Consider the following 12059-nt stretch of genomic DNA (forward strand, 5'->3'; position numbering starts at 1 on the left):
AACTGTCCCTGGAAGAAGCCACCAATGACCAGGATGTGTTCCAAGGGGAAGCCTGCATTGAGCAGGAGCTCTCCCCAGTAAAAGCCGGTAGCTACCACGAGCTCTCCGACAGGGATGAATCCACTGGGGATGAGCTGTCTCTGGAAGAAGCCACCAGTGACCAGGAGGGTCTCCAAGGGGAAGCCTGCATTGAGCAGGGGCTCTCCCCAGAAGAAGCCGGTAGCTACCACAAGCTCTCCGACTGGGATGAATCCATTGCGTACGAGCTGTCCCTAGGAGAAGCCAGCAGCTACATAGAAGTGTCTGACTGGGAAGAAGGCATGGAGCAAGGCCTTTGTCAGGGACAAGTCGGTAGATCCCAGAATCTCTCTGACTGGAAGGAATACAGCGAGCATGAGCTGTCCCACGGAGATGTTGGTAGCTACCAAGAAGTGTCTGATTGGAAAGAGTCCATTGGCCAGGAGCTTTCTGAAGAGGAAGACTCCGTTGGCCAGGAGGTTTCCAAAGGGAATGGCAAGAGACCTTCAGCTCAGTCTAGCTGGGAAAATGACAGTGACCGAGACCTGATGCAGGACAGCTGGGAACAGAACATGGGGGACAAGCCCTTGCTGCGGGAGGAGGACGAGTGGGATGGAGTGAGCCTCCTCGAGCTCCGTGAAGAAGACAGAGAGCTGGGAGGTTTGGCAGGAGGCAGGCTCCCAGTGCCTGCCCCTCGCGAGGCTTGGGTTGAGCACGGGCCATCTGAGCCGTGCCCCCAAGTGCCGCTCTGTGCCTCGCCTCCCCACCTGGGAGCGCAGGCCCTCAGCCAGCAGCTGGGTCCCCGCAAGAAACGCCCCTCCCGCCTCGGGCGGGCGCTGCGGATGCTGCGCAGCCTGTTCCGCTGCCCCTGCCTGGCGCCACAGCCCGAGGATTAGGGCTGCGGCCGGCGCCAGCCCGGGCCTCCTGGACGGCAGCTGGCCGGCAGCCTGCCCCACGTCCTGGGGGAGCCACACGGGCTGCCTTTGCCTGGACATGTCCCTGCAGCCTCAGCAGTCCCCGGCTGCTTGGGAGCATCCCAAGCCACTCTCCCCAAGAGCAACTATTACCCGTGTGGCCAGCCTCCAACCAGTATCCATGCGGGACACTTGGTGCCAGGTGGCTCAGCGGTGAACGCCAGAGACTCTGCAGGGTGGGAAGAGACCTTGAAAGTCATCCAGTCCCACCCTCACCCTGGCACCACCATCATCACCCTGAAACCATGTCCCCAAGTGCCACATCCAGACAAGACTTGAACACTTCCAGAGACAGTGACTCTACCACCTCCCTGAGCAACTTCTTGCAATCAATTCCTGACCACTCTGTCAGGGAAAAGTTGTTTGGAATATTTAATCTGAACCTCCCCTGCTGGAATCCAAGGCCATTTCCTCTCATCCTGAAAGGACTACGTGCTGATCCTTTGGGATTTCATCCATGAGGAATGGCCACAGACAGGAGGCATTGCTCCCAGGACTCCACTGCACGACTTCACCAAACAATTCTTCCAAAACAGAGGGAAGTTGGCTTTAATAAATAATAGCATTTTTTAAAAAAAAAAAAAAAACAAAAAAAAACCACACACCCAAAAACCAACACAAAACACAAAAAAAACCACAAAAAGAAAAAAAAAGGACTAATAATAATATAAAGAAGATGAAGAAGTTGAAGAAATAGTAGTAGTGAACAAGAAAAAGAATTAAGCATAAGAACAAGAAAAAAAAGAGTAAGAATAATAATAGGAATAGAATAAGAAAAAAGAAGAAGAAGAATAGGAATAATTAAAGGTTTTAGAATAAGAAAAATGAAAAAAAAAGGAATAAGAAGGAGAAAAAGAATATGAACAGGAAAAGGAATAAGAATAATAAGAAGAAAAATAAAAAAGAATAAGGAGAAGAATAGGAAAAGGAATAACAATTTAAACAAGAATAGGAGAAAGAAGAATTATAAGAATGAGAATAAAAATAAGGACTATGGATAAGAATAAGTTGATACAGAAGAAGAAATAGTAGAAGTAAACACTAAGAAGAAAAAGAAGAAGAATAGGGATAAGAAGAAGATGAAGATGAAATAGTAGTAGAAAATTATTATTATTATTATTACAACAATATCAAGTTAAAATACACATCTACACATACTCTAGCATCACCGAATGGTTTAGTTTGGGAAGGACCTCAAAGGTCACCTAGTTCCAACAGAGTCTCTTCTGCTCTCTCTGAGACTGAAAGAAATAGCTCCTATTTTTCTTCCTCTCTCCTTCACATTTCCCGTTAAATAAAATCCACGTTAAATAAAATCCGTATGTTGTCATCATATGGTCTCATTTGCGCCTGAATTCAGGCAGAGGCATCTCTCTCTGAAACACATTCTCTGCCCAGACTGTCTTCAAAGCAGAGGTTCCCCAACCCTCTGAGGACCTCAGTCGCTCTCCTCTGAACTCATTCAAGCACGTCCAAACCCTTCCTATCCAGGGGCCCCCAGACAAAGATGTAGTGGTGCAGGTGGGATCTCAAAAAATGGACTAGAGGGCCACAATCACCTCCTTGACCTGCAGCTCTTTGCTCCTTTCCATGCAGCTCAGCCCATGGGTGCCTTTTTGGGCTGGCTCACGCTGAGCTTCTCCTCCATCAGCACCCCCAAGTCCTTCTCCTCAGCCCCTGCCCCACTCAGCTTCTTCCCACATATGGCACAGACCTGGTGATAATAAAGGCACTAGAGCAGAGTGCACATTTCAAGCTGTCTTCTAATTCTGTCATGCTATAAATAATTTCCTGTAATTGCCCTTTAGGGCTGCTTTTATTGCTATCCAGAGCAATCCAGGGGAATCAAACCATAAGTGTCACTCCTTCCTTGGAGGATTCACAGTTCTTTGTCTGCATTGAAACAAACACACCTCATTTGCTTTCTGAACATCCATCCTTTGCCCTAGCATCTGATTCCTAGCACCTCTGATTTTCACAGAAACTTTTTTCGCTCTGTACTTGCCAGGCCTCTTTGCTTTGAACTTCTTCCTTCTCTGCGTTTCCATAATTTCCAAGCATACTCAGTGACCATGTGTTCATAGCAAGTCCAAATTTGCCTTTTTCTGACCAGATGTCTGTGAGATGTTTCGGTGAAGAGTGCTTTGCATGAGGAAAAATACGCTGTGCATAGTGAGTGTGGTTACTAAATCTTGATGAACTCAGTACACTGTGCCCATGTGAGCCCTGAGGATTAGAAAATTTAATAAAGAGCTCATTAAATTGATTTGCTTATTAATTTGTATTTAGAGCTTCACTGGGTTTTGACACAGTAGAATTGTGTTTGAGGCATTACTCCAATAAAGATTTTCTGAAGTACAAGGAAATCTGGACTTTACCCGCTATCTTTCTTCAGGGGACAGCACTAAGAAGGTTTCTCTCCAGCTGCTGACTTACATGAAAGAAGTCCATATGAAATTTAGCTTGAGATTACCACTGAGTATGGCTGGAACTGGCCAATGAATTCCAAAGCTATTTGGAAAGCATTCACAGAGAGAGACTGGCAGTCTCCAAATAAATCACAAAAGCTTCACTTCAGCCCGGTGCTGCCTCCTTCCAAGTGCTGTCAGCTCCGGGCTGAAGTCAGGAAAGGCCTCACTGGCCAAAGGCTCATCAGAAGCACATCAAGGAACCTCTCAAGCAAGATGTCAAACACCCCTTTTTTTTCAGAAGCCAACTGGAATGCATCCATAACTATTTTATCTACTTCAAAATGTCAGCTTTTCATTTTAACTAGATGAAATAGCCAGGCAAAAAGTCATCATTTCTGTTTGATCTGTCAGCATCCCTCTGTTGTCATCAAGGAAATGCAGTGCCAGACAGCAAATGCTGCTTCACTTTCTCTGCTCTCACAGACTTTCAACAACAACCAGAGAGGAGGAATGCATCTTGTTTTCTGTAAGTTTTTCCTGTAACAGTACACCAGAGGTTTTCTCGATTTGCTAAACTCATCAAAAGAAATACAACAAAATCCAGCCAACTGATCTTGCTTGAAAAATGCAAAACTGATCACATTTGCTTGCAATATGTACATCATGTTGAGAGCGGCAGATATCCATGGGAAATGTTGATCTAACCCTTAGTCCTAAAGCAGATCAGCTAAAAGAGTAGACATCCACAGGCCTTACCAGTACCTCATCTATCATCAAAACAAGTGTTATTTAGGGATGATTGTCAGATCCTTAGTAGATCCAAATGTATATCTCCAAGATGGAAAGTTTGGATTTTGAGAGGCTCTAAGGACAGCTCTTCTTTGGACTTCTGGCTCCATTTCCTGAGTCATGGGAAGACATCCAAGTCTTAACATTCAGGAAGAAAAAAGGTTTCCATTTGAAAACCTGATCCTCTTGAATTCAGCAAGCACACATAAATATCTACAGACCAGCAGTTTGTCACTAATTCACAGGAGTTAGTGACAAACTGTAACCACCAAAAAATGAAGCAGCACACTGTGCTACCTTTGCTCAGCCATGAGGGAACACCATGCTTGTTTTTCCACACAGGATGTAACCCACTGCCTGGCTCAAATAGACAGAAAGACCCGGAGAACTCTCTGTTTAATGATCTGGAGAACTCTCTCACATTCTAAAGGGACACTGAAAACTTTATCCCCTATCAGCTTTCACTGAGACAGACCAGGTTTCACATTTTTAGTGGATTGTGGATTATGGACCACAGTGTTCATTCACCTCCGTCCCTGGGAGCATCACACTGGTGGTACAAGCACAGCAGAAGCAGAGATTTCTAAACCTCAAAAAACCTCTCAATTCAGAGATTATTCATAGCCCAGAAAAAGAGAAGAGCTGTAAAATAAGCTGGCCTGAACACAGTCCTCTTGATTCTCTCTTTCACTTATTGTTAGGTTAGATAAGAATCCAGTGGGAATTCAAGGTGGGGAGTTGAGCTAAACTGTATCATTCCCACACGAACCTAAAAGGAAAGGTTAAAGATTATGAAAGGTGTCTGTGCAAGTTTTACTCTTCTGATCAATTTACAAACCTGGGAAGTCTAAATTGTAAAGAGGCAAACTCTATTTTCACCGTTGAGCCACTGACACTGTAAATGAACTTTAAAATAGAGCAGAAACTCCAGTATTATCTATACAGACTATAAACAAGGCAAAAAAGTTTATCTGGAAACAACAGGAGCCTCTGTAGCAGTTACAGGCAGCTCAGGATCTATATTTATCCACCCAGAGCAGCTCACAGCCTCAGGGACAGTAAGTTTATAAATAACACCTTCTACACCAACCCATTTACACACTGTGCAGGCAATCTTTCCATTACTAAGAGAGGCTCCCTCTGGCAATGAGCACAGCAGGCAACACAAACCAACACTTTTTCTAATAGCTTCTCTAAAACCATTTTCTCCAGCTGAAACCCCAAATACGCTAAATGGTCTGTACTGGGCAATGCATCCAGACTTCTTGTAAGACTTCTCTGAAGTCTTACAATAAGTATTATGGAATGTGACAGCTTCAAAGGTGAAAAGACTACTAAGTTTTAGTCCAGTCTATGTGAGGATTAAGTGAAAGGCTAGGGGAAAGATGGTAGTTAAAATATAAAACAAAACACCACACCAAATCTGCAAATATTAAATATTCATTGACACAACCTTCCCAAAGACCTGACATTTATTGGAAAGGTTCTGCCATAGAATCAAGTGCAGCGATCTGCTCCAAGGCCCTCAGCTGAGGTAGTGTTGTGGGGCTGATGCACACCTGGAACCACAGCCAGTCTGGCTTGAAATCCCCTCAGAAAAACCCCAGGATGTGTCATTCAGGCCCAGAGGTGCCTCAAGGCTGACTCCAGGGAGCAAGACCTAAGACTACAGCAGCACAGCATCCATCTCCTTCTGGGGGAAGCAGAGCAAGCAGACTACATAATTTACATCTATACAGAAAGGTGGTTAACTTCCCAGAGATTAATTCTGCAGTTTTCCAAGGAAAAGCAACAGAAAGATCCAATTACTTTAATCGATGAGCATCCAAACCAAAATAAAATCGGTAAAAAAACCCCAAATAATCTTTAACCTGAAGGACTATGTCTTTTCTCAAGATCAAAAGGAACTGCTTAAAATCTGTGAAGAATCAAGAAGCATTCTCCAATCCCACTGCTCCACAAACTGCATCTCTCTGAATAAATACTCTGCCCCCATGGCAGCTGGTAGGTTGAATTTTGCAATTTTACTCAGCATGTTACCACTGGCCTTTAGACACACTGCCGAGCTGTTCAAAAATTAGAGGAGATATTCCTGACACTCACTCTGTCTGGATGGATGTCCAAGGCATCACAGAGCTTGCCTGCAAAGTGCTTGAACCTTTCAAAGCTTCCTTTGCCAATGCTGTAGGAGCCATCCAGGAGGAAAAGGACATCTAACGAGGCAGAGCACTGCATCACTAGGAGAAATAAATACATACACTGTGAAACCACGCTTTGTTAGCCCCACTCTCTAGAAGCAGGCAGCCAAGAGCTGAAAATCCAGACAAATTGCAGAGGATGGGCTGGGCCAGCCCAGTGGTCACAACCCGAAGCCCACATCCATCCCTGCTCTGGCCTGCAGCAGCTCCAGCTCAGCTCTCAGTCTGCCAGACTGACTTTGGAGTTCAAGGCCCCAGCCTGGTCCCAGAGACAGCACAGGAGCAGCCAGTGCAGTGAAGTATCACAAAATACAGGGAGAGATGCTCTCCCAGAGAGGACACAGAGGGAGGGGTGAGCAGCAGGGAGAGGGAGCCATGCCCAGTGGGACCTGCAGGCTCTCCCAGCCCAAGGCACAGATGTAAATCCAGGAGACATTTGCAAAGTCTACTGAGTCCCACAGAGCCCAGTGTGTTTCATCTGCAGCACATTTTTCAAAACAGGCTCTCATTTTCCTGAACATGAACTCTCTGAACAGTTCCCAGACAGTGACAGAAACACTTTTCATGAAAATCTGCCTTTTATTTCCTCTTCAGAGATGTGTCTTTCTATCACCCCTGCCTGCATGAACATGACTGCTCCCAAGTATAAGTTTCTGAGGTGCTTCTGCTACAGTGGAAACCCACAATGTCACATAAATAAATAAATAAATGGCATTTTGCAGACTCTGAAGAGTCGTTTTCAAGGCATTTAAAGGGAAATTTTTAAGTCTCCTCTGCAGCATATGCCAGATTCAGCTTCAAGGGAAAATGAATCCAGAAGTTCAATAGAGATCAAGCATACCAACCCCATAAGAGCTGTGCTGGCTGGTGATGTTACTCTATGCCCATTACTATAATCTTTTTGTTAGTTATCACTACCTTTTCCAAATCATTCCTGCTAGCCAAAACCTGAATTTATAATTAGGGTTTTCTAATACCAGGTTACAGGGATTGAAAGCTGTGAGGCATTCCCTTCTGGGTCACTGGTTCTTCTAACGGGGCACCCAGCCTTGCCCTGGGGCACTGTGCTGAGGACAAGCTGGAGCACAGCCTCCCTGCCAGCGGCGTCCCGGCTTGTCAGCCCTGCCCTCGGAGCTGGGCTGAACCTGGAGATGCAACAGGGCTGTTATCCCTGCCTAAGCATGCACAGAGAAAACTGCAGAGCCTCCAGATTGGGGTCAGCATGGAGAAGCACTCCTCAGGTGGCTCTGGAGTTGAGGAGTGCAACGCAGCTCTTCTCCAGGCACTCGTAAGCAGGATGTCTGCAGCCCACCAAGGGACTCCTGGTGACTTGCAGGAGGGAGAAACACCCAAACACTCATCCTCGGGATGGAAAATCTGAGCTGAACACGTGGTACTACAAGATAGAGCTGGAGGCCATGCCTGGCATAGGAATAAATGCAATTTATCCCTTGACAGACAATAGGAAACAAATGGCTATCAGGAGAGAATTCATGACAGAGTTTATCAGTAACCGATTGCAAGCACAATAAGGGAGCTGCAGGTGAACATATGCTGGCCAGCGAGAGCCCCATCACTCCTGCTCCCAGCATCCTGACTGGTGCTGGCTTTACAGCCTGAAAAAAAACACCCACGTGGGAGGTCTGATCAAGTCTGTAATTAAACAAGATCTTTAAATCAGGATTGCGTGGAGTAGGCACTGAAGGAACCGACAGAAACACCATCCAGTTGGTGGCAAAGAGCCAATTTGGGAGAAACAGAGTAGATCACTTCCCAGGAGAGCTAACACCACTGGGGAAGAAAGCCAGGCTAGGGCAGAGGCAGCCACAGTGCTGTGCCTGCCAGAGCATTGATGGGGAGTTTATGGATTGAAGAGGGGCTGATAAATGTAAATAACTACAACAACAAAAAACTTAAAAAGACCCAAAACAAAACACACCAAAACAACCAAAGAAAGAGGGAATTCAGAAATAGAAAAGACTTGCTTTATAAAACAAACTTACACTGGCCAGCAGCTGCGATCTTGCCAATCATCTCCTGGTCAACATGGATTTGTTGTATACCCAACACCAGCAAAGCTGTGGGATCAAGCAGATAATCATCCATGAACAAGATACACAGGATTTCACCTGTAACAGCAAAAATGCTGGTTTGCTGTATAGGTTTCACAGTTGCAAAAAATAATTTGATTACACAGCACTGTATTTGTGTCAGGAAATTCCTTCTAGCTGGGACACAGAGAGCATGAAAAATACCAAGGACATGACTCTAGCACACAGGATAGTCCCTCTGCTCACTGCATGCAGGGACACAGTGCAAGAATGAGAGCTAGGCCAGCCTTAGGCTTCTGAGACTACAGTCATAAACACTGGAGAGATTTATGCACTTTTAATATCTTAACATCAGTTTTTCCCATATCAATTAGACACTTTACATACAGATCAGCCATGTGTTCGAATTCTCAGAAAAGCTGTTTCTCCAGGTATTATCTTCTCCCCTTTTATGTGAAACTATGTTTCAGAAGTTTATCCCTAAACCGCCTGGAGAGGCTCTGACTTGGCTCTCCTTCCTCAGAGAAGGGATGGGGAAGCACCTGAGACAAAACCACTGATGCAAAACGGCAACTTTAAACATACCTTGGGAAAGCAGGAAAATGCAGATGGACTCAAATGACAAGATGTTCATGGTGACAAATCTGCAGGGAAAAAACAAACAAACAAACAAACAAGGAGAGGAATGGAAATCCAATTCCTAAAGCTGATTTCTTTACCTGCAGCTGATCATCTTCCTGGGTGTCTCAGGTGATGAGCTCAGAAACATGCAGTCTGAGGGGCAAAAGTAATTCCTGCCCTGGGGAGAAGGGTGGGGAACAGATAGAAGGAAAAACCATGAAAATGAGGAAATGATAGAAAAGAAAATCTCTCTACATACTCCTCTCCTCTCCCATCACATCCGGAGGGAGCAGCCCTGGCAGGGGAGGAGGGACAGCCTAACCCTGCTTCCCCTCCTCTCCATGCCCACGCAGACCACTCCTCTCCTCTCCTCCCTCTTCCGTGCACCTCCCTCTCACAGCTGAGTCCCACCGGGGCCCCATGTCCCTGGGGAAGCCGGTGCAGAGCCGAACAGAGCTGCTCCGGGGGTTCACCGAGCACTCCCGAGCCGCATCCCCCCGAGCTCCCCATCAGCTCCGGCCGGGGCGTCCCGGCTGTGGAGCCCAGCACAGGGGACCTGTCCCTGTCCCTCGGGTCCTGCAGCGCTGCTGCCCGACCCCATCACGGGTCTCCAACAACACTCAAGCCCAGGCTCTTTCATGCCTTATGTTTTCCAAGGACTGGCTTTCTGGGGAGATGTTTTTATGCATAACTGTCCAGCAAAGTCAATTTTCTGCTCATTTTTCCTTTGAAATCAGCGAGGCTGCCATCACATCATAGGTGGATTTCAGTGACACTTTCAAGTATGCCCAGATTTAGACCAAATGTATCTAGTAGAGCTCTTGGCTTTCTATTTCAAACATGTGTATTTATCTTTTCTCCAGATTAAAAGCACTCACCAGAGCATACTTGACCAGATTCCTGATGGGTCTCTGCCCCTGTTACTGCAAAGCAGACTTTCTTCATGTAGTTAAAGAAAAGTAAGAACATTTCTTGATAACCAGCTCTATTAATTGCTGTTCCAAGAAAACAGAGGGGGATTTTTCTCAGGAAAGACTTGTGTCTGCAGCAAATTATATACCTTTCACATCAGACAAGGCAAGATACCCCTAGCAGGCCATGCTCAGTTACCTGCATGGGTACACAGTGAAGAGGGGATTAAGAAATCCCCTCCAGGATTACCCCACTAGGGATTACAGACACAATAACACTGTCTTTCAGTGCCAGATGCATCAAGCATCACCCTTCAGCACATCCTCCCAACACCCCCACAAGACTGCCCCCACCAAATTAACAGATCCCAGGCTTGGCTAAGTAAAGGGAGGTCAACACAATACATGACTTCATTGGAGAACCCCCAGTGTGTGTCCCTCAGGAGCTTCAAGCCCTGCACATGCCACAGAGAAAAGGTCATTCTTCTGCCATGCCTCAAGGACATTCTTTCTAGGAGCTATTTCCAGAGTGCACATCACCTAAAGCAGGACAGGCCTCTGCTTGCAGTCATGTGTGACAGGTATGGGGGGATTTCACATTGTTTTCACACAAAACATTGACAGGTCGAGATGTTTCTACAACTTGGTCTTATCTTGGGTTTAAATCAACTAATCTGCAGGATGAATTCTTTGCCTTTCAGCCCAGCCAGATCCTCAGCAGCAGGAATTGAAAGAAAGCTTCATCATCACCTGCTGCTCGTCAGCATTAGTCCAGGCTTAGCAGCAGCAACCTTAAACAGCAGCTTTGCTGGGGGATGGTGTAGTGAGTGAAGGACCTTTTCATTTTATCTTCTCAGCCCTTAAGATAGGGAATGATCTACCTCAATACTGAGACAAAAAAAAAATTTTTTTTAAGCCATACTAAGTCAAAACTCCTATTTTTGTACCCAGATTCTCACTTGGACACATGAATATGACGACAACTTACTTGAAGCTAAGAGTTGCAACCATGTGTACTGTATTTGGAGGAGTGAGACCAGAGACAGGAGAGAGAGGTAAAGCGGAGAAAAGCTCTTCTTGACAAGTACCTTCCCAACATGTGTTTCAACACTGCAAAGTATCACTCATTTGAACAGAGGAGAAAGCAGGAAAGATTACACTACATATTCATTAAAGCACGTTCTTTACAAGCTAAGTAACCTCCTGTCACTGCTGAGGAATGGCCCCAGCTTGCTGAGGGGACCCACTGCTACATGCTCATCTGATATTCAGATGTAGGGAGGGAAGAGAGGAGACCAATCTTGCTGACTCCTTTTTCAGTCTCTCTCAGCATGTTTTCCATAAGTAAATTTCACTTTTATGTTCTTGGCAAGGTTTGGCGGCAGTGGACAACTTCTATTAGGAGCCCCATGCATCACCTCTGCCCAGCAACAGGCATTGCCTGGGGGCAGCTCACAGTGGGATCTGAAACTGAAGGGGTGAGAAGGAAGACAACAGGGAAATGTTTAACTTCTCCTTAAAACAAACATCACAAATTTCAGTCTAAAAGTTTGACAATGTTTTCCTCCAAAGGATAAACAAGATTAAACTTCCATAAGATGCTCTACAAAACCAGCTTATTTTTTCTCCCCCACCCAGTTCTGCAGCAAGGGAGTTTTGAGAGGCTCTTCTCCCCTGCACAATAAAGGCTCCTGTATGTAAAGAGACCTTGATCCTGCAGCACTGCTCACATGGGGTACTGTCAAAATCAACATGCTGCAGATCAGGTCCTGTACAACCAATGAGTTACAGAATAAAAGACACTTTTCTGACCAGAGAGCTTTTGCTACACTTAACTGTGTAGTTTGTTCTGACAGAAGTGCTTATGCTACTGACTTTGCCTGTGGCTAGAGCAGCAGGAGTGTCCCCATGAATGTCTCACTTTTTAGATCTTTTGCCAAATGCAAACCCACCCAAGGGAGCCAGAGCTTGCCTCAGCATCACAAGCACTCGATGCTTGTAGCAGTGGGCAGCTAGGGTAGATGCTGGGAAGAAATGTTTTCTGGAGCGGCTGAGAAAAGGGGAACAGTGGATCTGCAGGAATTTG

At 45.8% G+C, this 12059-nt stretch overlaps 1 protein-coding gene across 1 annotated transcript in view; it reads right to left on the bottom strand.

The window, feature by feature from the left end:
* The window catches only part of VWA2 (von Willebrand factor A domain containing 2), a 59391-nt gene that overhangs the window by 45342 nt on the left and 1990 nt on the right, over positions 1 to 12059 (bottom strand). The window contains 5 exon segments of the mRNA XM_032115681.1: positions 4852 to 4961; positions 6296 to 6429; positions 8394 to 8468; positions 9027 to 9085; positions 9161 to 9240. Of these exon segments, the coding sequence (XP_031971572.1) occupies positions 4852 to 4961; positions 6296 to 6429; positions 8394 to 8468; positions 9027 to 9085; positions 9161 to 9240 (458 nt within the window).

The sequence above is a fragment of the Corvus moneduloides genome, chromosome 8 (genome assembly GCF_009650955.1).
Source record: "Corvus moneduloides isolate bCorMon1 chromosome 8, bCorMon1.pri, whole genome shotgun sequence".
Classification (NCBI taxonomy): domain Eukaryota; kingdom Metazoa; phylum Chordata; class Aves; order Passeriformes; family Corvidae; genus Corvus; species Corvus moneduloides.